This window comes from Oryctolagus cuniculus, chromosome 9 (assembly GCF_964237555.1).
Source record: "Oryctolagus cuniculus chromosome 9, mOryCun1.1, whole genome shotgun sequence".
Classification (NCBI taxonomy): Eukaryota; Metazoa; Chordata; class Mammalia; order Lagomorpha; family Leporidae; genus Oryctolagus; species Oryctolagus cuniculus.
In genome coordinates, this window is record NC_091440.1 from 72,611,443 (window position 1) to 72,636,736 (window position 25,294).

The 25,294-nt window shown below is 46.4% G+C and overlaps 1 protein-coding gene across 1 annotated transcript; it reads left to right on the forward strand.

Annotated features, from left to right (window-relative positions):
• The first annotated feature begins 2,297 nt into the window (after window positions 1–2,297).
• On the forward strand, window positions 2,298–25,289 carry LOC103352321 (serine/threonine-protein kinase Nek3-like). Its single transcript, XM_070048953.1, has 5 exons — window positions 2,298–7,271; window positions 11,512–11,712; window positions 13,241–13,313; window positions 14,280–14,329; window positions 25,099–25,289. The coding sequence occupies exons 2-5, from the start codon at window positions 11,617–11,619 to the stop codon at window positions 25,123–25,125; spliced, it is 246 nt and encodes an 81-aa protein (XP_069905054.1). The 5' UTR covers window positions 2,298–7,271; window positions 11,512–11,616; the 3' UTR covers window positions 25,126–25,289.
• The last annotated feature ends 5 nt before the right edge of the window (window positions 25,290–25,294 follow it).

A 25,294-nucleotide genomic window follows, 5' to 3' on the forward strand; every position in this document is an offset into this window, starting at 1 on the left:
GTCCTTTAACTAATGTTAAATAATATAATTAAATGTTTTCAATTATTGTGCTTTTAAAGGTTTATTGTTTTATTTATTTGAAAGACAGAGAGAGAAGAGAGAGAGAGAGAGAAAGAGAGAGAGAGAAGAATCTTCCATCTGCTGGTTCACTCCACAAATGGCTGCAACAGCTGGGACTGGGCTAGAGCCAGGCCAAAGTCAGGAGCCCAGAGCTTCTTCCAAGTCTCCTGCATGGGTGCAAGGGCCCAAATACTTGGGCCATCTTCTGATGCTTTCCCAGGTGCATTATCAGGGAGCTGGATGTGATGCTATTTTAAGTACAATATTAGGGGTGGGTATTATGGCACAACAGGTTAAGCTGCCACTTGGGACGCTAACATCCCATAACGGATTGCCAGAGTACTTGGGCCCTGCACCCCATGGGAGACCAGGATAAGTACCTGGCTCCTGCCAGCGGATCAGCGCGGTGCGCCAGCCACAGCGTGCAAGCCGCGGCAGCCATTGGAGGGTGAACCAATGGCAAAGGAAGACCTTTCTCACTGTCTCTCCCTCTCACTGTCCACTCTGCCTGTCTATATATATATATATATATATATATATATCTGAAAGCACTGTGGAATCCATATTCTCTGGCTTCTAGATATGTTATAGTTTTCTGTTTTAATCAGAGCTCATTATAAATGCCAGAAGAAAGGTTAGTTTTTTCTAAAAACAATATGAATTATATTACTGGTTCCCATACTTTGCTTCTCCAACTTTATTTATTTATTATTCTTTTAAAAGATTTATTTATTAATTTGAAAGGCAGAGTCAGAGAGAGAGAGAGATCTTCTATCTACTGGTTCACTCCCCAAATGTCTGCAATGGCTAGGGCTGGGCCAGGCTGAAGCCAGGAGCCTGGAGCTTCTGAGTCTTCCATGTGGGTGCAGGGCTCCAGGTGCCTAGGCCATCTTCCACTGCTTTCCCAGATGCACTCCCAGAAAGTTGGATTGGAAGTGGAGCAGCCAGGACTCAGACTGGTGACCATATGGGATGCTGGCACCACAGGCAGAGGCTTAACTTTCTATGACATAGTGCCAGTCTGCTGCCCCCACTTTAAAATGTTTTTTTAATGTATTTATTTTTATTGAGAGGCAGAGAGATAGTGAGATACAGATCTTCCCTCTGCTGGTTCACTCTCCAAATGGCTGAAACAGCCTGGTCTGAGCCAAGCTAAAATCAGGAGCCAGGGGACTGGAACATTGGTGTAGCCAGTAAAAGCCACTGCCTGCTGTGCCAGAATCCCATATGGGGCTGCTCCTCTTCTGATCCAGCTCTCTGCTATGATCTAGGAAAGCTGTAGAAGACGGCCCAGGTCCTTGGGCCCCTGCACCCAGGTGGGAGACCCAGAGGAAGCTCCTGGCTCCTGGCTTCGGATTGGCCCAGCTCTGGCCATTGTGGCCTTTTGGGGAGTGAACCAGTGGATGGAAGACCTCTCTCTCTCTCTCTGCCTCTGCCTCTCTGTAACTCAGCCTTTCAAATAAATAAATGAATGTTAAAACAAACTAAACAATCAAACAAACACAAAAACAGGAGCCAGGAGCTCCGTCCTGGTCTCTCATATGTATGGCAGGGGTGCAAATACTGGGGCTGTGTACCTGCATCATCTGGAAGTGGGATCAGATGTGGAACAACCAGTACTCAAACTGGCCCTCCAGTGTGGGATGCTGGTTTTGCAAGCAGCAGCTTAACGCTGCACCACAATGCCAGTCCTACTCCCACTTTAAAAAATCCCAAAGCCCTGGTTGCATCCATGCCAATTAAATCAGAATATCAGAGGATGGAAATCAAGCATCAGCAATTTTTCAAGATGACCAATTTGTCAAGAGATTCCAATATGCAGCAACATTTGGGAACCCCTAGATCATGTCATTGAGTTAACATTTACAGGACTAGGTAATAATCACCTGGTTGGTAAGTTAGTTGATTGCTGAAAGTTCATCTGAGGGCCTTATGATTTAAGACTGTGGTGGGTATTGTGGCACAGTGGGTGAGGCCACTGCTTGCATACAATATCAGAGTGCCTGGTTCAAGTCTTGGCTACTCTGCGTCCAATTCAGCTAATGCAACGTGGGAAAGCAGTAGATGATGGCCCCAGTACTTGAGTCCCTGCTGCCCATCTATGAGACCCATGTGGAGTTCCTGGCTCCAGGCTCCGAGCTTCAGCCTAGCCCACAGTTGTGGGCATTTGGGGCGTGAACCAGTGCATGGAAGATTCTCTCTCTCTCTCTCTCTCTCTCTCTCTCTCTCCCTCTCTCTCTCTTATTCTGCCTTTCAAATAAATAAATATTTAAAAAGTAGAACCGTATTTTTTCTGATTACAAGTTCTATGTGCCTGTTGTGGGTATGAGTAGGCAGAAAGGATTGGACATAGAAGGAAATGGAAACCACCCGCTTTCCACAACTACTACTAAGAATCTTTTGGTGGGGTTTTCCCCTTTCTCCCCATAGCACTAATCAATATATTCTCTACACAATTTGATATCCTGATTTTTTTTCACTTTACCTTACATTAATTTCCCCACACATTCAAAATTCCTATATATTTATCAAGGCTTCATATATTTTACTTTATGGCTTTTCCTAAAGTTGACTTAACTTTTCCTCTGTCCTTGCCCTTATGTTTCCAGTTTTTGGAATTGTAAACATGCTGCAATTAACTTATTGTTTGTGCATAAAAATGTCATTGTCTTATATTGTATTTTTGGCATGGACTCCTAGAGACAGAAGCACCTGCAAGCTCTTATTACTTTCTACCAAGTGGCTTTCTGAAAAGGGTACACAATCTATACTAAATAGGTTCATTTCAAAGTAGAATTGACTATATTGGGAGCAAAACACCCCTCAAGGGATTTATTGGGAGACTGGAGTTTGGACTAAATACTAGACTATATAATTGAGTTCTCTGCTTGCGGGTGATAATGGTGCATGTTTATGAGGGAGAGTGTGTCCTTGCTCTTGGGAGGTACACACTGGAGTGTTTGGGGTGAGTGTTTGATACCTGCAGCCTTTTCTCCAGGGGTTCAGAGATACATAGAGGGAGATAGCATGCAAGTGTGGCAGATGTTAACTGTCGCTCCCCCTCTTCGTGGAGGAACGACACAGGACCCTGCGCTGTTCTTTCGTCTGCTCGGCCCTCCCCGGGTTTGCTGCTGGTTCTTCCCGGGTTGGCTACTATCCCTTCCACCTCCGTGGAAGGGCAGTTCCCCCTGGCCACATTCCCCACTTCCGCAGGGGAGCGGCACACCGCCGGCCGGCTCTTCTCGGGGGTTGCACGGGTGTTCCTTCAGCTAGATGTTCCTGGTGCATGTTGTCTCTCTCCTCCTTTATAGTCCTCTTCCGCCAATCCCAACTCAGCTGCCCACACGCCGAGTACGCTGCTCTCCTCCAATCAGGAGCAGGTCCTGCTGTTTATTGGTTGAACTGGAGGCAGCTGTGTAGAAGCTGTTTCCTCCTCTCCCAGCGCCATATTGTGGGAGAGCAGATGCATAGAATAAGTCTTAATTCCAGTAACTTAGTCTAGTCCGAGTTGCTCCCAGTTGCTCCCCACAGATCCCCCTTTCTTTTTATTTTTGGCATTGATACGCGCCTGTCTTTGGTGCCCTGCAGCACACACTCTGCTCTGCTTGCTAGAGTTGCCCACAGGTGCTTACACGCCCTACCAATCAGGCAAACCAAATCCGGGTCCTCTCTTCGCCATGTTGTGAGGTTTTTAGGCACTGATGTGTGCCTGTGTTCGGTGCCCTGCAGCACATGCTCTGCTCTGCTAGAACTGCCTGCAGGTGCTTACAAGCCCTACCAATCAGGCAAACCGAATCCAAGCCTTCTCATTGCCATATTGTGGGGAGGCTTATTGGTGTTGATTCGTGCCTATCTTCGGTGACCTGCAGCTCATACTCTGGTCGAGCTGCCTGCTGGTGCTTATCGCCTAATCAGGCAAACCGAATCCAAGCCTTCTAATTGCGGTATTGTGGGGAAGCCTTACTGATGTTAATTCGTGCCTGTCTTCGGTGACCTGCGGCGCATAAGCTGCTAGCCGCCCAGGTGCTCATCGCCTCACTTAATCAGGCAGACCGAATCCAAGCTCTCACATTGCAGTGTTGTAGGGAGGCCTTTCTATTTCTCTATTTCTCTATTTCTCTATCTCCGGGCATTCCTATTTCTCCCATTTTACTTCTATCTTCCAGCATTCCTATTTTTCTCATCTTACTTCTAAACTTCTGTTTCTCTTATCCCCGCAGCTTCCCGGCGCCTCGCCCTGCCAGCAGCTTCAGGGCTCCGCGCGGCTTCCCGGCGCCTCGCCCCGCCCCGAGGCTGCTTCTCGGCGCCTCGCCGGCTCTGAGCCGCTTCAGCCTCTCTCATCTGCGCGGCTCCGCTTTGCGCGGCTTGGCTTCGCGCGCCCCGCGGTCTCCACGCCCTTCGCGTCTGCACCACGGCCTCGCGCCAGCCCCGTTCCCTATCTATTCACGCCCTGTGCTCTCTCTGCACGCGGCGGCTTCCGCGAATGTTTCCGCCACCACCGGCATTCAGTCCAAGTTCCCCGGACTAACCTGGCGAATTCCAACCTGGCGGCCCACGTCTCTGGTTCCAGATCTTCGCCTCTTGCTCCCCGGGGTGACTTGAAGAACTCCAAGGTGGCTTATATCTCCGCCTCGGCCTGCACTCGCGGCTTCATCCTCCCTAACACTCATTTCTCCTGGCTTCTCCCCACAGTCCGTATCCAAGTCTAAGTTTCTTATAGGTTTCACTTTCACTTTCAACCTGCAGTCCGTATCTAAGTTTCTTCTTGCTTTCACTTTAAATCCTAACTTCTTTCCCACAGTCCATATCCGAGTCCAAGCCTCCTCCAGGTTTCACTTTCGCTTTCAATCTCCTAGCTTCCCCGCCATAGTCCGCATCCGAGTCTATGAAAGCTTTCACTTTCGCTTTCAATCCTAACTTCTTTCCCACAGTCCATATCCAAGTCTATGCCTAGGCTTTCAATAGCTTCTTCCGGCACCTTTCTCGTCCGGCTTTCCCCTAGGCTCTTCGCTAGTCTCTCTCTCCGGTATTTTCCTGCTTCTTCCCGTTTCTTCCCTCCTAAGTTTCCTATCCGTCCTAGGTTTCCTATCCGAGTCATTTCTTCCAAGTTTCATATCCGTCCTAGGTTTCCTATCCGAGTCACGGCACCATTATGTCGCTCCCCCTCTTCGTGGAGGAACGACACAGGACCCTGCGCTGTTCTTTCGTCTGCTCGGCCCTCCCCGGGTTTGCTGCTGGTTCTTCCCGGGTTGGCTACTATCCCTTCCACCTCCGTGGAAGGGCAGTTCCCCCTGGCCACATTCCCCACTTCCGCAGGGGAGCGGCACACCGCCGGCCGGCTCTTCTCGGGGGTTGCACGGGTGTTCCTTCAGCTAGATGTTCCCCATAGATGTTCCTGGTGCATGTTGTCTCTCTCCTCCTTTATAGTCCTCTTCCGCCAATCCCAACTCAGCTGCCCACACGCCGAGTACGCTGCTCTCCTCCAATCAGGAGCAGGTCCTGCTGTTTATTGGTTGAACTGGAGGCAGCTGTGTAGAAGCTGTTTCCTCCTCTCCCAGCGCCATATTGTGGGAGAGCAGATGCATAGAATAAGTCTTAATTCCAGTAACTTAGTCTAGTCTGAGTTGCTCCCAGTTGCTCCCCACATTAACCATTGGGGAACCTGACTGAGAGCATGTGGGCATTTGTAACTCCTGTAGGCTTGAAATTTTAAAAAAGTAAAATCGAGGGAAACAATTAGTTAAAATAAAACATAAAATAAAAGGAATGTCCCAGTGGAATTGTGGTGCAGCAGGTTAAGCTGCAGCTGATGACGTCAGCATCCCATTTCTGAATCCTGAGTGCTTTACTTCCGATCCAGCTTCCTGTGCTGGGGAAGACAGCTGCTGACAGCCTAATTTCTTGAGCCCCTGCTATCCACATGGGAAACCAGGAGGAAGTTCCTGGCTCCTGGCTTCAGCCTGTCCCAGCCCTGGCTGCTACAGGCATTTGGGGAGTGAACCAGCAGGTGGAAGATCTCTGTCTGTCTCTCTCTCTCTCTCTCTCTCTGTAACTCTGCCTTTCAAATGAATAAATACATCTTAAAAATAATAATAACAAGAGTGTCATTGAGAAAAAGCCTGGAGGATGACAACTGGGCAGTGAGGCTGCTGGAGGAGAACTGAGATGCTTGGCATGAGGCAGTCGGGCACAGGACCACCCATAGGCCTCTGGTGAGTTTGAAGAGCTGTTTTGTGGAAGAACGAGTGGTCTTGTTCTCTTTCTCTTGGAGCATGAGCTGACTCTAGGCCTGGAGAATGTTGCCAGAGGACACATTTGGCTTCTGTGAGGCAGGAGGTGCTACCTTAGGCCCGCCAGCAGGGCAACAGACTATGCTGCGTATGGCAGAGAGCTGTCCACAAGGAGCTGCCCTCTTAGGCCGGCTGCCATGCACGTGGCGGTCTGGTGGAACCTCTAAAGGCCCTCCTCCAGCTCTGACAGTCTCAGTTCACAGATACTCCTTCCTTTTGCCCCTGAATTCCCTAATGCTGTTGAAATGGTATCTGAGCCAGCGCCGGGGCTCACTAGGCTAATCCTCTGCCTTGCAGCGCCGGTACACCGGGTTCTAGTCCCGGTCGGGGCGCCAGATTCTATCCCAGTTGCACCTCTTCCAGGCCAGCTCACTGCGGTGGCCAGGGAGTGCAGTGGAGGATGGCCCAAGTACTTGGGCCCTGCACCCCATGGGAAACCAGGATAAGCACCTGGCTCCTGGCTTCGGATCAGCGCGGTGTGCCGGCGGGCTGTGGCCCGCGGCAGCCATTGGAGGGTGAACCAAAGGCAAAGGAAGACCTTTCTCTCTGTCTCTCTCTCTCTCACTGTCCACTCTGCTTGTCAAAGTAAAAAAAAGAAAAAGAAATGGTATCTGAACCACCCTGATTGGGAGTGGTACAAGTTGGGGAGCAGAGAATTTTATTGTGATCATTATTCTTAGTATCTAAGTATTAAACCAAAATTACTATATGTCTTCTTTAAATACCTAGGAATTGCTTATAATATGCCTATTCTTACTAAAAGTAGGATAATTTTTCATTTTTTAATTTAAAAATGCATCTGCATCTGTTTTCGTGTAATAACTCATAACCTACTTACTGATATGTTGCTTCCTCTACGTTTCCAGTGACATCTGGTCCTTAGGATGCATTCTGTATGAACTCTGTACCCTTAAGCATCCGGTAAGTATGGTGTACAAAACATAACTGGAAGCTTGTGGTTATCTCTGGCTAGGTCCTAAGCAATGTAGAAAATTCCAGCTGGCAGTTCACTTACCTAGGATGAATTCATTATGAAAAAGTTTTCCTATGTTGTCATTATTGTCTTCTTTGCCTAGAGCCACTTTTGTGATGTATACCAATAGGAAATGTCTGTTATTTCATTTCTGTTGTTCTATATGTAGTTTGTCTTTCCTTCTTCTTTCCATAGTGTTCTTAAATTTTTAAGATTTTTGGTAAAAAATATATATATATATATATAATATACAATTTGCAATTTTAACCATTTTTATGTGTATAATTCAGTGGCATTAACTATATTGTAAATATTGCACAATCATCAATAATACTTCACTGTTAAACTTCTTCACCATCCCAAACAGAAACTTTACACCCATTAAATAATTACTCCTTGTTCCTCTCTCCCCCAGCTCCTGGTCTCTAGTCTACTCTCTGTCTCTATGAATCGCATATTCTAGATATTTCATGTAAGTGAGGTGATAAAATAGTTGTCTTTTATGTCTTGTTTATTCCACTTAGCATAATGTTTTCAAAGCTCATCATCCTTGTTGAACATGTATCAGAATTCCATTCCGTTTTGTGGCTGAATAATATTCCATTGTGTGTATACAGTATACAGTGTCTGTGGACACTGGAGTTGGGGTGTTTCTACTTTTTGACTCTTGAGGATAATGCTGCTATGAACACGAGAGCAAGTGTCTGTCAAACTCTCTGATTGCAGTTTTTGAGGTGTATATCCAAGAGTGGAATCACTGTATAATACGATAATTATATGTTTAGCTTTCGGAAGAATGGCCAAACGTTTCCAGAATGGCTGTACCATTTTTATACCAATCTTTTTGAAATTAGATTTTACTTATCATGTGTGTTTCCTCTGTAACTGAAATACGAGAAAATAGACTTTGCAACATTGTGTTGTGTTTTTCTAAATATTTTAAAAAATAATTCAACAAAATAGATGGTAAATACTTTGTCCTTTCTGTTTAGCAGTAGTTTATTGCAAAGAACAGCAATTGTAGAATGGATTTCCATTAAGTCGTTGCTTTGCATGAAAATAAATTCTGTTCTTTGGGCATGAATTGAAAATGAGCTCTACCAAGCTTTTACACAGATGTGCTTGACTGCACACAGAGCTCAGTAGAGGGAATGGCTGAGAAAAATCCCTCAGCACCACCAGAGGAAGGTAATGCAAAGTGAAGGTCTGTGCTGTTCAGGAGAGGGCATCTGTTTGAACAAGCGGCTTGTCATGCTGCCCGTCCAGTTAGAACGCGGTGGGGAACCTGTGAGAATGCTGCTGCCTGGGCCCACACTAACTCTGAAGGTGTCCTGGACATTAATATTTTTAAGAGGTTATTCTGGGTCTGGTGCTGAGGTGTAGTGAGTAAAACCGCAGCCTATGATGCCAGCCAGCAGCACACGTGGGCACCTCTTTGAGTCTCAGTGGCTCCAATTCCAATCCAGCTCCCTGCTAATATGCCTGGGAAAGCCTGGAAGTTGGCCCAAGTCCTTGGGGCCCTGCACCCACATGGGAGACCCAGATAAAGCTCTTGTCTCCTGTTTTCAGCCTGGTCCTGCCCTGGCTGTTGCGCCATTTGGGGAGTGAACAAACAAATGGAAGATCAGTCATCTCTCGCTCTCTCTCTCTATCTCTATCTCTCTCTCCCCCCTCTCTCCCTCCCTCCCTCCCTCTTTCTTTCTCTCTTCCCCCCCTTTCTCGCTTTGTAAGTCTGCCTTTCAAATAAAATAAAGAAATCATAAAAAAAAACCCACAGGTGATTCTGATGTACAGCTTATGTTGAGAAACACTGTTATATACAAATAAAATTATTTAATTTTAACATCATGAATATTTTAGAAATGTTTTTCATAAGCTTAAATATACTTGTTCTTCTTCCTAGCAAGAATACACAGGGAGGACTACAGTGCCCAGATTCTTTGGCACACAGTCTTTCATCTCTTCTCTGCTTTATGCCAAAGTTTTTGTATTTTTAGGGTCAGATGCTGTTGCAGTGGCTAAGATGCTGCTTGAGATACCCACATCCCATACTGGAATGCCTGGGTTTGTGGCTAATGCCCACCCTGGAAGGCAGTGGGTGATAACTCAAGTAGTTGGGGCCCTACCACCCATGTGGGAGACTCAGATTAGAGTTCCAGGCTGCTAGATTCAGCCTGGCCCAGCCCTAGCTTTTATGGGCATTTGGGGAATGAACCAGCAATGGACGATCTCTCTCTATCTCTGCCTTTCAAATAAAAATAATAAATAAATATATACATTTTTTTGACAGGTAGAGCTAGACAATGAGAAAGAGAGAAAGAGAGAAAGGTCTTCCTTCTGTTGGTTCACCCCCCAAACGGCTGCTATGGCTGGTGCTGCACTGATCCGAAGTCAGGAGCCAGGTGCTTCTCCTGGTCTCCATGCGGTTGCAGGGGCCCAAGCACTTGGACCATCCTCCACTGCTGTCCTGGGCCACAGCAGAGAGCTGGACTGGAAGAGGAGCAATTAGGACCACAACCCGGCACCCATATGGGATGCTGGTGCTGCAGGCGGAGGATTAACCAAGTGAGCCATGGCACTGGCCCATAAATATATACTTTTAAGTGCAGGGGCCCAAGGACCTGGGCCCTCCTCCAACACTCTCCTAGGCCATAATTAGGGAGCTGGATTGGAAGCAGAACAGCTGGGACCCCAGTTAGTGCCCATATGGGATGGCAGCACCGCGGGCAGAGGCTTAACCTACTAAGCCACAGCACCAGCCCCCATAAATAAATATATTTTTAAAAACAGTTGTTCCCAAACCTTTAGGAAATGTAGAAATGCAGTATTATTGTTTAAAAGCCTGAGGCCAAGCAGATTCAATTTTATTTTTCATTATCTGAAGTTTCCTTTGTTATAGGTTGGGTTTTTTTCATGTCTTCACTTTTTTTAATTAATAAGGCAATACACTTTCAAGATAGAGTACCAACATGTTCTTATATGAGCATTAGCAAGGCTGACGGATAATGTTGGTTCCAATAAATATATTACACATGGAAAACTTTTAGCATGTTATTCCACTGTGTTATTTTATATCCCCACTCTTTTACTTGTCAAACTTCAATAACTTCTTTAATGGCATGAATGTTAAGAAGGATTTTACAGTAGTAGTTTAAATCTGGAAAAGCCTAAAGTACATGTTGTTATAGTATAAGTCTTGGGGTTTCTGGGGAAGAATGGAGCAAAAGAATATTATGCATATTGTGAGTCTTCTGTATCATTTGATTTTTTAAAAAAGTCATATGTATTATTGTGATTTTATGTTAAAATGTTTATTTGTAACAACATTGATGTTGACTTTAAAAGTATGCAAGGCAGGCAAGTTTCTTATTGTTCATGCTGACTTTCTGCTGAACCACCATAAGGTTATAGAATATTATCTTTTTAAATTTTATGTATTTATATGAGAGATAGAAAGAGCTTGCATCCACTGGCTCACTCCCCAAATGCCTGCAGTAGCCAGGACTGGTAACTGGGAACTCAATCCAGGTCTCCCAAGTGGGTGGCAGGAGCCCGATTTCTTGAGCCATCACCTCTGACTCCCAGGGTCTGCTTTAGCAGGAAATTGGAGTCAGGAACCAGAGTAGGTGTCCAGCTGAGGCACTCTGGTTTGGGATGCAGGTGCCTTAACCACTAGGCTAAACAGCTGCTCCCTATAGAATAGTACCTTTATTTTAAGGAAATATTTATTTTATTTATTTAAAATAAGAGTTAGAGAGAGGTAGAGACAGAGAGAGAGAGAGGTGTTCTATCCACTGGTTCACTCCGAAATGGCTGCAATTGTCTGGGCTGGGGCAGGCTGAATTCTGGAGCCAGGAGCTTCTTCTGGGTCTCCCACATGGGTGCAGGGACCCAAGCACTTGGGCCATCTTCCACTGCTCTCTCAGGCCATAAGCAGAGAGCTGGATTGGAAGTGGAGCAGCTGAGACTTGAACCGGCACTCATATGGGATGCCAACATCACAAGCAGTAGCTTGACATGTTTTGCCACAACAAATATCTTAAGGAAACTTCTGGAAAGAAAAATGACCCAGCCTGAGGTACATTTATAAAATTAAAATAGTTTATATGAATTCAATTCAGTTGGTATTTTCTAATTTCCTTTTTCTTTCCCTGTTTCTGCTTTTCAAGTTCCATTTTTACTTTCTAGTTTCAGGCAAATAGTTGGAAAAGTCTCATCCTCAAAATATGTGGAGGTTCCATCAGGCCACTGCCTTCCCATTACTCCTACGAGCTGCAGTTTCTAATCAAGCAGATGTTTAAGAGGAATCCCCTGCACTGCCCTTCAGCCTCGGCGCTCCTGTGCAGAGGCAGCCTAGCTCCGCTCCTGGGGAAGTGCTTCCCCCCTGAGGTAGGACGCCTGTTGGATCAGCTGTGAACAGGTTTCCAGGGCTTGTTATCTTGTCAACACACTTGCAAGAGTACTTTTAAACTTTTAACCTACAGTGCGGCCCTGGCACACCGGGTTTGAGTCCTGGTTGGGGTGCCAGATCCTGTTCCAGTTGCTCCTCTTCCAGTCCAGCTCTCTGCTATGGCCCGGGAGTGCAGTGGAGGATGGCCCAGGTCCTTGGGCCCTGCATCCCATGGGAGACCAGGAGAAGCACCTGGCTCCTGGCTTCGGAAAGGTACAGTGCGCCAGCGTAGTGGCCATTTCGGGGGGGGTGACCCAACAGAAAAGGAAGACCTTTCTCTCTGTCTCTCTCTCTGTCTAACTCTGTCTATCAAAAAAAAAGTTTGGGAGAATGGAATTAAAAGTTTCATATATTCATATAAAAAATACCATAAAGGTACATATAAATTGTGAAATCCACATATATGAGGGTCTTCAAAAAACTAAAAAAAAAAAATAAATGCTATGAAAAAGCTGTGCATGAAACTCAAAATTGTCTTCTATTAAATTAATTATAACTCCATTTTTCATGAACTTTTAAAAAAGATTTATCTATTTGAAAGGCAGAGTTATAGAGAGGGAGAGAGAGAAAGAGATCTTCCATGCACTGGTTCACTTCCCAAATGACACACAGGGCTAAACAAGACCGAAGCCAGGAGCCAGGAGTTTCTCTCACATGGGTGCTGGGTCCAAGCATTTGGGCCATCTTCTGCTGTTTTCCCAGGCTATTAGCAGGGAAATGGATTGGAAGTTGAGCAGCCAGGACTTGAACTGGTGCTCACATGGGATGCTGGCACTGCAGGCAATTGCTCAACCCACTACACCACAATGCTGCCCCTTCCATAAACCTTCTGTGGTGCCATTTTGGGGCTGGTGTTGTGGTGTTGCAGGTAAAGCCTCCATCTACAATGCTGGCATTCCATATGGGCACTGGTTTGTGTCCCAGATGCTCCACTTGCAATCCAGCTCCTTGCTAATGCACCTGGGAAAGCAGTGGAAGATAGCCCAGGTGCTTGGGCCCCTGCACCCCCATGGGAGACCAGGAGGAAGCACCTGGCTCCTGGCTTCAGATTGGTGCAGTGTGCTGGCTGTGGCGGCCATTTTGGGGGTGAACCAACAGAAGGAAGACCTTTCTCTCTGTCTCTCTCTCACTGTCTAACTCTGCTTGTCAAATAAAATAAAATAAAATAAAAAATGTTAATGCTTCCTTCCCTTTTCTTCTTCATCCCACAATACTGTTTCCAAGTGTAAGCTCAGCTGTGGCTTGTGTAATCGTACAGGTCTTTATTTATATGTATAAATTTACTTATTTTATATATAAATAATATACAAATGTCTATATTTATCTCTCTGCCTAACTACATGTATTCTTAAATGTTATTTTTTATTTTTCAACTTAAGTATTATTGTGCTGAAGATTGTTGATAATTAAATAACATTACAGCAGTGTCTAAAGAGATGTATATAAATTCCCAACTTTAATTTTCAGATCATCTCAGAATATGGTGAACAGATACTAGAAGAAACCAAAAAGTCTAAGCATAATGCACAAAGAAAAAAGGGTAAGAATTCTGGAAATGTTTTTTCAATTTAGTTTCATTTATTTCAAAGGCAGAAAGAGAGGTAGAGACCGACAGATCTTTCATCTGCTGGTTCACTCCCCAAATGCCCGCAAGAGCCAGGTCTGGGCCAGGCCACAGCTGGGAGCCAGGAACACAGTCCAGGTGTCCTGCTTAGGTGTCAGGAACCCAGGTGCACCTTCACAGGAAGTGGAATCAGGCGCCCAAGATGGGAATTGAACTCAAGCATTCTGATGCGGGATGCAGGCATCCTAGCTGATGTCCTAACTGCTAGGCCAAATGCCTGCCGCACAATAGCAATTTTTTATTTTTATGTTTTTTTTAAAGATTTGTTTATTTGAAAGGCAAGGTGACAGAGAGAGGGAGAGGGAGAGAGAGACAGAGACCTAAGTGAATGGAGATGTCTCTAAACTTTCAGAGTTTAACATCAGGAATTAACAACAGAAATAGCTTCTTTGAACACGTGGAGTGTGTTATTGTGTGATTAAAGCCTGGAATCCCTCTTCAAGTTTTTTTTTAATAATTATTTTATTTATTTGAAAGAGTTACACAGAGAAGGAGAGGCAGAAGAGAGAGTGAGAGAGAGATCTTCCATTTCACTGGTTCATTCCCTAAATGACTGCAACAGCCAGAGCTGAGCTGAAGCCAGGAGATTCTTCCAGGTCTCCCACGTGGGTGCAGGAGCCCAAGGACTTGGGCCATCCTCCACTGCTATCCCAGGCCATAGCAGAGAGCGGGATCAGAAGTGGAGCAGCCGGAACTTGAACCAGCACCCATATGGGATGCCGGCGCTGCATGTTAGGGCTTTAACCCACTACACCACAGCACCGGCCCCAGGTTCCTTGCCTTGAAGAACCTCACTTGTCTCTCAAGCTTTGTGCTGATCCCATTAGGGAACTCATCAGGTGATTCTTCCTGTGTTTCTCTGCCCACCTTTTTCTTTTTAAGCAGACACCAGCAGAATCAGGATTACCTTGGGAAATGAAGCAAACTCGACGGTAAGTGCTTTAAAATGACATTTTTGAGACATCCATCTATGGGGCACTGGCTGCCCTTGGGTGCTCTGAGATATTGAAAGGCTGTGGGGCCCCAGCGGGGAAGCAGTTCTGCATCTTTGACATGTGACGACATCATCAGTCTTGGAGTCCTGCACTGCTGGGTGAGCCTCTGTAAGTCACCAGTTATTTGATCTGTTTCTTCATTTTTCTTTTAAAATATATTTTTTATTGTTAAAAAAGAACATATTTCATGTATTTTTTTATGACATGCAGAGTCGACAGTGAGAGAGAGAGATAGAGAGAAAGGTCTTCCTTTGCCTTTGGTTCACCCTCCAATGGCCGTCGTGGCCGGCGCACCGCGCTGATCCGATGGCAGGAGCCAGGTACTTCTCCTGGTCTCCCATGGGGTGCAGGGCCCAAGCACTTGGGCCATCCTCCACTGCACTCCCTGGCCACAGCAGAGAGCTGGCATGGAAGAGGGGCAACCGGGACAGAACTGGCGCCCTGACCGGGACTAGAACCTGGTGTGCCAGCACCGCAAGGCAGAGGATTAGCCTAGTGAGCCGCAGCGCCAGCCAATTTCATTTATTTCAAAGATACAATCTGAGAACTTAAGGAAACCTCCCTCCCTCCTCCTTTTTTTTCTTTTAATTTTTGCCATAGCATACTTCTAATTTACTTTATAATCACAGGCTTAATACTCCACTGAATATAGTGTTCAGCAGTAAAATGTAGAAAGACCACTGTTCCACAGGAATATAGACAAGGGTTGTAAATGACCATCAGATGATAAACTGTCAATTTTATCCTTATACATTTAGGGTTTTTTTTTTGTATTCTATATATAAGCTACCATACATCAGAGAAAACATATGATGTTTGTGAGTCTGGCTCATCTCACTAAGCATAATGATCTCCAGTTGCATTCATTTTTTATTTGCAAAAGACAGGATTTCATTATCGATGACAATGGCCTCAAAATACACGTAAGAGAATTATTCGTGTTTTCAGTCATGAAAATGTTATTTAAGGCTGACTTTTTGTTTTTTATTGCAATAAAATATATGTAGCCAAAATTACCATTTTAGGAAATTTTAAGCAAACAATTCAACACCATTAATTTTACTTATAATATTGTGCAGCCATCACCACGTTTCCAAAACTTCATTGCTTGGGGTTGGTGCTGTGGCATAAAAGGCTCAGCCTCCACCTGTGGGTGCCAGTTCGAGTCCCAGCTGCTGCACTTCCTATCCAGCTCCCTGCTAATGGTATGGGGAAGCAGTGGAAGATGGCCCAAGTCCTTGAGCCCCTGCACCCACATGGAAAAGCCAAAAGAAGCTCCTAGCTTCAGATTACTCAGCTGCAGCATTTACAGCCATCTGGGGAGTGAAACAGTGGATGGGAAACCTTTCTCTCCTTCTCTCCCTCTGTCTGTAACTCTACCACTCAAATAAATAAAATAAAAACTTAAAAAAGCCAACTTTTCATTGCCCTAGATGGAAACTCTGAACCTATTAAACAGCCAGTCCCAGAGGGACAAAAATAGTATGTTCTCCCTGATCGGTGACAACTAACCAAGCACCAAAAAGGGAACCTGTTGAAGTGAAATGGACACTATGAGAAACAGTGACTTGATGAATCCTTGTCCTGACTGTTGATGTACAACTTAATACTTTATCCCTTTTAGTATTTTTTTTTGTTCTACTTAATACCATTGGTTGAACTCTGTAATTAACACACAATTATTCTTAGGTGTTTAAAATTAACTGAAAAGTGATCTCTGTTAAATATAAGAGTGGGAATAAGAGAGGGAGGAGATGTACAATTTTGGACATGCTCAAGCTGACTTGCCCCAAATGGTAGAGTTAGAAATGTGCCAGGGGATTCCAATTCAGTCCCAACAAGGTGGCATATACCAATGCCATCTCACTAGTCAAAGTGATCAATTTCAGTTCACAGTTGATCATACTGATAGGTCTAAGAGTCAAAGGGATCACATAAACAAGACTAGTGTCTGAAAATACTAACCAATAGAGTAAAAAAGGGAGAGAATGATCCAACATGGGAAGCGGGATACATAGCAGACTCGTAGAATGGCAGATGTCCTAAACAGCACTCTGGCCTCAGAATCAGCCCTTAAGGCATTCGAATCTGGCTGAAGAGCCCATGAGAGTATTTTAGACATTAGGCATGGAAAGCCAAGACACTCTGGCAAAAAAAAAAAAAAAAAAAAAAAAAAAAAAAAAAAAAAAAACAAACAAACAAAAAAAACACCTAAATGACAGATCTCTGCAAGTGAGATCCCAGTAGAAAGAACAGGCCATCGATACCTTTCTCTGAAGGGAGGAGAGAACTTCCACTTTGACTATGACCTAAATAAGATCGATGTCCTCGAACTCAAAAGGCTTCCATAGCCTTGGCAACTCATGACAAGAGCCTAGGGAGATTACTGACACCATAAACAAGAGTGTCAATTTGTTAAGTCAACAACAGGAGTCACTGTGCAATTACTCCCCATGTAGGAGCTCTGTCCTTAATGTGTTGTTCAATGTGAATTAATGCTAGAATTAGTACTCAAACAATATTTTACACTTTATGTTCTGTGTGGGTGCAAACTGTTGAAATCTTTACTTAATATATACTAAATTGATCTTCTGTATATAAAGAGAATTAAAAATGAATCTTGAAGTGAATGAAATGGGAGAGGGAGCGGGAGTTGGGAGGGTTGCGGGTGGGAGGGAAGGTATGGAGGGGAAAAAACCATTGTAATCCGTAAGATGTACTTTGGAAATTTATATTTACTAAATAAAAGTTAAAAAAAAATAAACCTGCATTTACCTGCCCCCAGCCCCAACCCAATCCCTGGTGACCTCAGGTTTGTTTTGGTCTCTGTGGGGAGCAACTGGGAGCAACTCGGACTAGACTAAGTTACCGGAATTAAGACTTATTCTATGCATCTGCTCTCCCACAATATGGCGCTGAGAAGGGAGAAACAGCTTCTACACAGCTGCCTCCAGTTCAACCAATAAACTGTAGGACCTGCTCCTGATTGGAGGAGAGCAGCGTACTCGGCGTGTGGGTAGCAGAGTTGGGATTGGTGGAAGAGGACTATAAAGGAGGAGAGAGACAACATGCACCAGGAACATCTATCTGAAGGAACACCTGTGCAGCCCCCGAGAGAGCCAGCCAGTGGTGTGCCGCTCCCCCGCGGAAGTGGGGAAAGTGGCTGGGGGCCCGCCCCTCCACGGAGGTGGAAGGGATGGTAGCCAACACGGGAAGAACCAGCAGCAAACCCGGGAAGGGCTGAGCAGACAAAAGAACAGTGCAGGGTCCTGTGTCGTTCCTCCACGAAGACGGGGAGCAACATAATGGTGCTGTGACTCGGATATGAAGCCTAGGCAGGGTTTAGTGTCGTTCCTCCACAAAGACGGGGAGCGACATAATGGTGCCGTGACTCGGATAGGAAACTTAGGAGGGAAGAAACGGGAAGAAGTGGGAAAATACCGGAGAGACTAGCAAAGAGCCTAGGGGAAAGCCGGACGGAAAAGGTGCCGGAAGAAGCTATCGAAAGCGTAGGCATAGACTCAGATATGGACTGTGGGAAAGAAGTTAGGATTGAAAGCGAAAGTGAAAGCTTTCATAGACTCGGATGCGGACTATGGCGGGGAAGCTAGGAGATTGAAAGCGAAAGTGAAACCTGGAGGAGGCTTGGACTCGGATGCGGACTGTGGGGAGAAGCCGGGAGAAATGAGAGGGTAATATTGTTGTTGGAAGAAAAGTTAGGGAAACATACCGGGTAGAGAAAAATGTTAGGGAAATTGAAGCCATGGGGGCAGGCCGAGGCGGAGACGTAAGCTATCTTGGAATTCTTCAAGTCAGCCCGGGGAGCAAAAGATGAAAATCTGGAACCAGAGGCAGAGACATGGGCCGCCAGGTTGGAATTCGCCAGGTTAGCCCGGGGAACTTGGACTGAATGCCGGTGGCGGAAACGTGAGCTGGGCTGTGTGACTCGCGGAAGCCGCTGCGCACAGAGAGAGCGCACGGGGCAAAAGTGGGGAGAGCGCACGGGGCACGGATAGATAGGGAATGTGGGGCTAGCGCGAAGGCCGTGATGCGGGCGCGAAGGCCGTGGAGACTGCGGAGCGCGCGAAGCCGAGCCGCGCAGAGCCGGGAACCCGATGCAGGGCGGGCGCCGGGAAGCCGCGCAGATGAGAGAAGCGCGGGCTGAAGCCACGCAGAGCCGGGAACCCGCTGCGGGGCGAGGCGCCGAGAAGCAGTCTCGGGGTGGGCGCCAGGATGCCGCAGGGATAAGAGAAACAGAAGTTTAGAAGTAAAATGAGAGAAATAGGAATACTGGCAGATAGAAGTAAAATAGGAGAAATAGGAATGCCCGGAGGTAGAGAAATAGAGAAAAATAAGGCCTCCCCACAACACGGCAATGAGAGAGCTTGGATTCGGTCTGCCTGATTAGTAAGACAATAAGCACCTGTGGGTGGCTGCAGGTCACCAAAGACAGGCACGTTATCAACACCAATAAGTCTCCCCACAATACGGCAATGAGAAGGCTTGGATTCGGTTTGCCTGATTGATAGGGCTTGTAAGCACCTGCAGGCAGTTCTAGCAGAGCAGAGCATGCGCTGCAGGGCACCAAACACAGGCACACATCAGCGCCTAAAAACCTCCTCACAACATGGCGAAGAGAGGACCCGGATTCGGTTTGCCTGATTGATAGGGCTTGTAAGCACCTGTGGGCAACTCTAGCAAGCAGAGCAGAGTGTGTGCCGCAGGGCACCAAAGACAGGCGCGTATCAATGCCAAAAAATAAAAAGAAAGGGGGATCTGTGGGGAGCAACTCAGACTAGACTAAGTTACTGGAATTAGGACTTATTCTATGCATCTGCTCTCCCACAATATGGCGCTGGGAGAGAAGAAAACAGCTTCTACACAGCTGCCTCCAGTTCAACCAATAAACAGCAGGACCTGCTCCTGATTGGAGGAGAGCAGCGTACTCGGCGTGTGGGTAGCAGAGTTGGGATTGGTGGAAGAGGACTATAAAGGAGGAGAGAGACAACATGCACCAGGAACATCTATCTGAAGGAACACCTGTGCAGCCCCCGAGAGAGCCAGCTGGCGGTGTGCCGCTCCCCCGCGGAAGTGGGGAAAGTGGCTGGGGGCCCGCCCCTCCACGGAGGTGGAAGGGACGGTAGCCAACCCGGGAAGAACCAGCAGCAAACCCGGGAAGGGCTGAGCAGACAAAAGAACAGCGCAGGGTCCTGTGTCGTTCCTCCACGAAGACGGGGAGCGACAGGTCTCTATGAATTTGCTTGTCTTTATATTTCCTAATCAGAATGTCACAAGATTTGTCCTACTGGGTCTGGCTTCTTTAACTTATGTAATGTTTTCAGGTTTTATCTGTGTAAATTATTCCTTTTCGCTGATAGTGATTTTAGATCACTATTTTTAAAAAAGATTTTATTTATTTGAGAGAGTTACAGACAGAGAGGAAGAGACAGAGAGAGATCTTCCATCTGCTGGTTCACTTCCAAGGTGGCCGTAATGGCTGGAACTGAGCCAATCCTAAGCCAGGAGCCAGGAGCATCTTCCATGTCTCTCACATGGGTGCAGAGGCCTAAGCACTTGGGCCATCTTCCATTGCTTTCCCAGGCCATCAGTAGAGAGCTGGATCAGAAGAGGAGCAGCCGGGACATGAACTGGCACCCATATGGGATTCCAGTGCCACAGGCAGAGGCTTAGCCCATTACACCAGAGCACTGGCCCTGATCACTATTTTTTTTTTTAATTTAAGTATTCTTTATTCAAAGGTGAAAAATGTACTTTTCTGCATTAATGCAAAAAAAATTCACTGGCACAAAACACTTTTGCAGCAAGTGAGAAAGCAATAAAATGTTGACTTTAATGGCCAGAGATTTGGCTCACTAGGCTAATCCTCCGCCTGCTGCACTGGCACCCCAGATTCTAGTCCCAGTCGGGGTGCCGGATTCTGTCCCAGCTGCCCCTCTTCCAGTACAGCTCTCTGCTGTGGCCCGGGAAGGCAGTGGAGGATGGCTCAAGGGCTTGGGCCCTGCACCGGCATGGGAGACCAGGAGAAGCACCTGGCTCCTGGCTTTGGATCAGCACGGTGTGCCAGGCTGCAGCGGCCATTGGAGAGTGAACCAATGGAAAACGAAGACCTTTCTCTCTCTCTCTCTCTCTCTCTCACTGTCCACTCTGCCTGTCAAAAAAAAATGTTAACTTTAAAACTCAGTACTGTAAGTCATTCTGACAGTACTTTGCAAACTCAGAATTTCAAACTGCATTTTCTTTTTCTAAATTGCCCGTGGTACCCGAGGTTCCTGAAGCTCAGGTAGCTGTTTCAGAGAGGAAGGGGAGGAAGGAACTAGCAGATGTCAAGGGATTTCCATTTCTCTTTTAGTCCCCACAGACTTCAGATTACAGATACTGGTTGCATCTGTTGAGATTCCTTGAATGATTTGCAAAATGAATTTTGTTACCTTTGCTGGTTGCATCCACTACAGAATCATTGTTCAAGTTGAGCAAAAAGCTGCACATGTTATTTATCTTCTACTTTCCCTCTCCAGTCTACTTCACCTTGAGAAATTCCCTCTCCACGGTATTCAGAGATGAATTCATTTTCTGTACAGAGTCTTTGCTAAAACTCCCTCGGCCCGCCATCTGTGATGGTGCCAGCAGGAAATGCCCTTTGCAGTTGTACCTTTGTGCAGTGTGCTGCCCAAAAGCGGGTTTCCTTTTCTTCTTAATTGGAGGATGTCCACATCCTCAGCAGGAGCTGGGCTATCACACTAGACTGACTCTAAATTCATATGCCTGTCTACATGTCTTGACCCCAGCTAACCCAGCAATGGCACAGAAGTGATCCTAGTAAGTGCCGGTGAGGACTCTCGTCTAGTGTAGGGGCAGAAAGGAATGATACCTTTCCGTACCCATCAAAAAGGACATGGTCAATACCCTATAACAAAAGACAGGTTAACAGGAGAGGGGCCGGCATTGTGGCAGAATGGGTTAAGCTGCCACCTGCAATGCCAGCATCCCATATGGGTCCCAGTTTGAGTCCTGGCTGCTTCACTTCTGATCCAGCTCCCTGTTAATGTGCCTGGGAAAGCCACAGGTGAAGGTCCAAGTGCTTGGGCCCCTGCACCTGTGTGGGAGAGCTGGAAGAAGCTCCTGGCTCCTGCTTTCTGTGTGGCCCAGCTCCAGCCATTGTGGCCATTTGGGGAGTGAACCAGCGGATGGAAGGTCTCTTTCTCCCTGTCTCTCCCTCTCTGTAACTCTGCCTTTCAAATAAATAAAATCTATCTTTAAAAAGAAAGAGAGAGAAAAATTTAATCAACATATTACATGTCACAGAAGCCTTCATAATGAAGACACAAAGACCCAGAAAAAGTGTCATTCTTATGCTTAGGTATGATAATACGTGGATGGGTGTGCAGACATGTGATTAGACAAAGGGTATGGCTTAATGGTAATAGAATGAGAAGGGAAATCCAGCAAGGCCTGCCTGTTCAGCTTTCTTCTCGGCCTCTCAGTACAGCACTTCTTCCTCCCAGGTATGGGACAGGACTCCTTCCCTGGAATGATGGTCTGATGACAAGGGTGTATCAGAGAATTTCTTGATGGCCAGTCTGAGGCACAAAGGTGGGAGAGGGCTAGTGTGATAGGTTTAGGATTACAGCTTACTTTAGGAAGAGGGTTCTAGTTTCTTTTCTTTTTTTAAAGATCTAGTTATTTATTTGAAAGAGTCACACACAGAGAAGGAGAGGCAGAGAGAGAGAGAGGTCTTCCATCTGCTGGTTTACTCTCCAGTTGGCTGCAAGGGTGGGAGCTGTGCTGATCTGAAGCCAGGAACCAGGAGCTTCCTCCACATCTTCCCACACGGGTGCAGGGCCCCAAGGACTTGGGCCATCTTCTACTGCTTTTTCAGGCCATAGCAGAGAGCTGGATCAGAAGTGGAGCAGCCAAGACTCGGACCAGCTTCCACATGGGATGTCGGCACTGCAGGCAGCGGCTATACCTGCTATGCCACAGCACCGGCCCCAGGGTTCTAGTTTCTATAGTCCACATTGGGGAAGAAGAATTCTGGTTTCTGTGACTCACTTTGGGGGAGAATGAGAGTTGGGAACAGGAGGGCAGGAGAAGGTCCTAGAGATCTTGATTCCGAGGCTGCTTCTGAGGGCTTGTAATGTCCCTTAGTTCAAAGCACTCAGCATATCAAAGTGCCATACTTGGGAGTACCGTGTTATGAGCCACAATAATAGCAGCCTTATAAAATGTCTTGGTTTGAGATTACAGCATGGGGGCCTGCATTGTACAGCAGGTTAAGCTGCCACCTGCAGTGCTGGCATCCCAAATGAGTCCCTGCTGCTTCACCTTTGACCCAGCTCCCTGCTAATGCACCTGGGAAAGCAGCAGAAGTGCTTGGGCTCCTGTACCCTCATGGGAAACCTGGATGGAGATGCAGGCTTCTGGCTTCTGCCTGGCCCAGCCCTGGGTGTTGTGGCCGTTTAGGGAATGGCTGGATAGAACAGCTCCCTTCTTGATTCTGTCTCTCCTTCTCTCTATCTCTATGCTTTTCAAATAAATTTTTAAATCTTAAAAAAGAAAAAGATTATAGCATGAAAAGCCCATTACAACAAACCACATTGAAAATTCTTATTACTGGGGCCAGTGCTGTGGCATAGCAGGTAAAGTTGCCGCCTGTAGTGCTGGCATCCCATATGAGTACCAGTCCAAGTTCTAGCTGCTCTACTTTTGATCCCGTTCTCTGCTATGACCTGAGAAAGCTGTAGAATATGGCCCAAATGCTTGGGCCCCTGCGTCCATGTTGGAGACCCAGAAGAAGCTCCTGGCTACTGGCTTCAGATCGGCCCAGCTCAGCCATTGTGGCCATTTGGGGAGTGAAGCAGTGGATGGAAGACCTTTCTCTCTGTCTCCCTCACTGTCTGTAGCTCTACCTGCCAAATAAATTAAAAATAAAAAGACACTTGGGATGCCTGCATCCCATGTTGAGTGCTTGGTTTGAGTCCTCCCTCCTCCACTTCCAGGGCAGCTTCCTGCTAATGCACACCATGGGAGGCAGCAGACATGGCTCAAGTCCGTGAGTCCCTGCTACCCATGTGGGAGACCCAGATGGAGTTCACTGGCTCCTAGCTTTGGCTTGGCTCAACCCAGCTGCTGTGGGCATTTGGAGGGTGAACCGGCAGATGGGAGATAGCTCTTCCCCCCTTCCCCCAACCCTGTTCACTCGCACACTCTGTCTCTCATTCTGCCTTTCAAACAAATCAGTCAACAAAAACTTTTTAAAGAGGTATATACACATTAAAAAAGAGAATATGATTTCTTGTTAAGAGCCATTAGGAAATGTAGCATTTGTTATCTACCATAGAAAGCATAGGCTACTGTGGATATGGAAGTCCTCCTGGAGCTTCTTCCTTGTACATCGTATACTTTATAACTACATATATACTATTTCTTAAAAATTCAGTTGCTTTTATTTTTTTAAAGGTTTATTTATTTAGGATGGGCATTGTGGAATAGCTTTTAAAACGAACACCTGTGGAGCTAGCATCCCATACGGGCACTGGTTTGAGCCCTGGCTGCTCCACTTCCCATCCAGTTCCCTGCTAATGTGCCTGGGAAAGCAGCGGAAGATGGCTCAAGTACCTGGGCTCCTGCACCCATGTTGGAGGTCCAGAAGAAGCTCCTGGTTCCTGGCTTCGGCCTGGCCCAGCCCTGGCCATTAAGGCCATTTGGGTAGTGAACCAGTGGATGGAAGATCTCTTTCTTCCTCTCTGGCTTGGTCCTGCAAAGCCACACCATCGGGGAAGAGCAGGGCAGAGGTGTCCTTTCCCATAAAGAAACACTGGGGACAGGCTTCCATGAACATGTCCCTTTATTAACAGCCACGTAGGCTTTTTAAAGAGCAGGGAGAAGGGGTGTAACTAACTCAGGGAAACACTGACTATAGGACAGAACTGATCTGGTGTGAATATGCCTCTCCAGTCAGCTTGAAGGTCACGTAGCTTTCCAGGTGGGCCTAATGGGCCTTGGCCACACCTGGGAGCAGTTCACCTGATTGGCAGAAGGTGGGAGTGGGGAGAAATGTGCTTGGGCTCAGGCTAACTGCTGGGATTGCCCACATCCCTCTCTGTCTCTTATTCTCTCTGTATAACTCTGACTTTCAAATAAATAAATATATATTTTTTAATTAATTTATTTATTTAGAAAGAGTTACAGATAAAGAGAGGGAGAGGAGGAGAGAGAGACTGAGAGATTGAGATCTTCCATTTGCTGATTCACTCCCCAAATGGCTGTAACAGCCAGGACTGGGCCAGGCTGAAGCCAAGAGCCAGGAGTTTCATCCAGATCTCCCACATGGGTGCAGAGGCCCAGGTACTTGGGCCTCCTCCAATACTTCCCCAGGCACATTTTGAGGGAGGTGAACAGAAAGTAGAGTAGCCAGGACTCAAACCTGTGCCCATATAGGATGCTGGCATGGCAGGCAGTGGCTTTATCTGCTATACCACAACACCAGCCCTCCAAATTCAGTCACTTTAATGATTTATTTTACCTTTTTTGTTTGTTTGTTTCCTTTGCTACTTAGATTTGAAGGAACATTGTTGCTAAATCTGAGTTTGAAAGAGAAAATAAATACTTCTGAATCCTTAGGGTACTTTTGTAGCTATAGAGGAATAAATAAAATGACATGCTTGGCATTCCTCTTTACATTTCAGAACCAGGCAGTAAGTCAGTGCATCTGAGGCAAGCCGGCTCACCAGGCCCTCACAGGTGGCAGTGGGAGAAAAATGTACCTGGTACAGCTTTGACAGCTTTGGAAAACGCGTCCATCCTCACTTCCAGTGTAACAGCAGAGGATGACAAAGGTGAGTACAGTCGGCCCATAGCATCCCTGGGGGGTTGGTTCCAGGA

Coding starts and splice junctions, on each gene's coding strand:
- LOC103352321 (XM_070048953.1), top strand. CDS start 11,617: ATGTTTAAGAGGAATCCCCTGCACTGCCCTTCAGCCTCGGCGCTCCTG. Junction 13,314..14,279: donor TAATGCACAAAGAAAAAAGG/GTAAGAATTCTG, acceptor TTTCTTTTTAAG/CAGACACCAGCAGAATCAGG. Junction 14,330..25,098: donor GAAATGAAGCAAACTCGACG/GTAAGTGCTTTA, acceptor TTTACATTTCAG/AACCAGGCAGTAAGTCAGTG.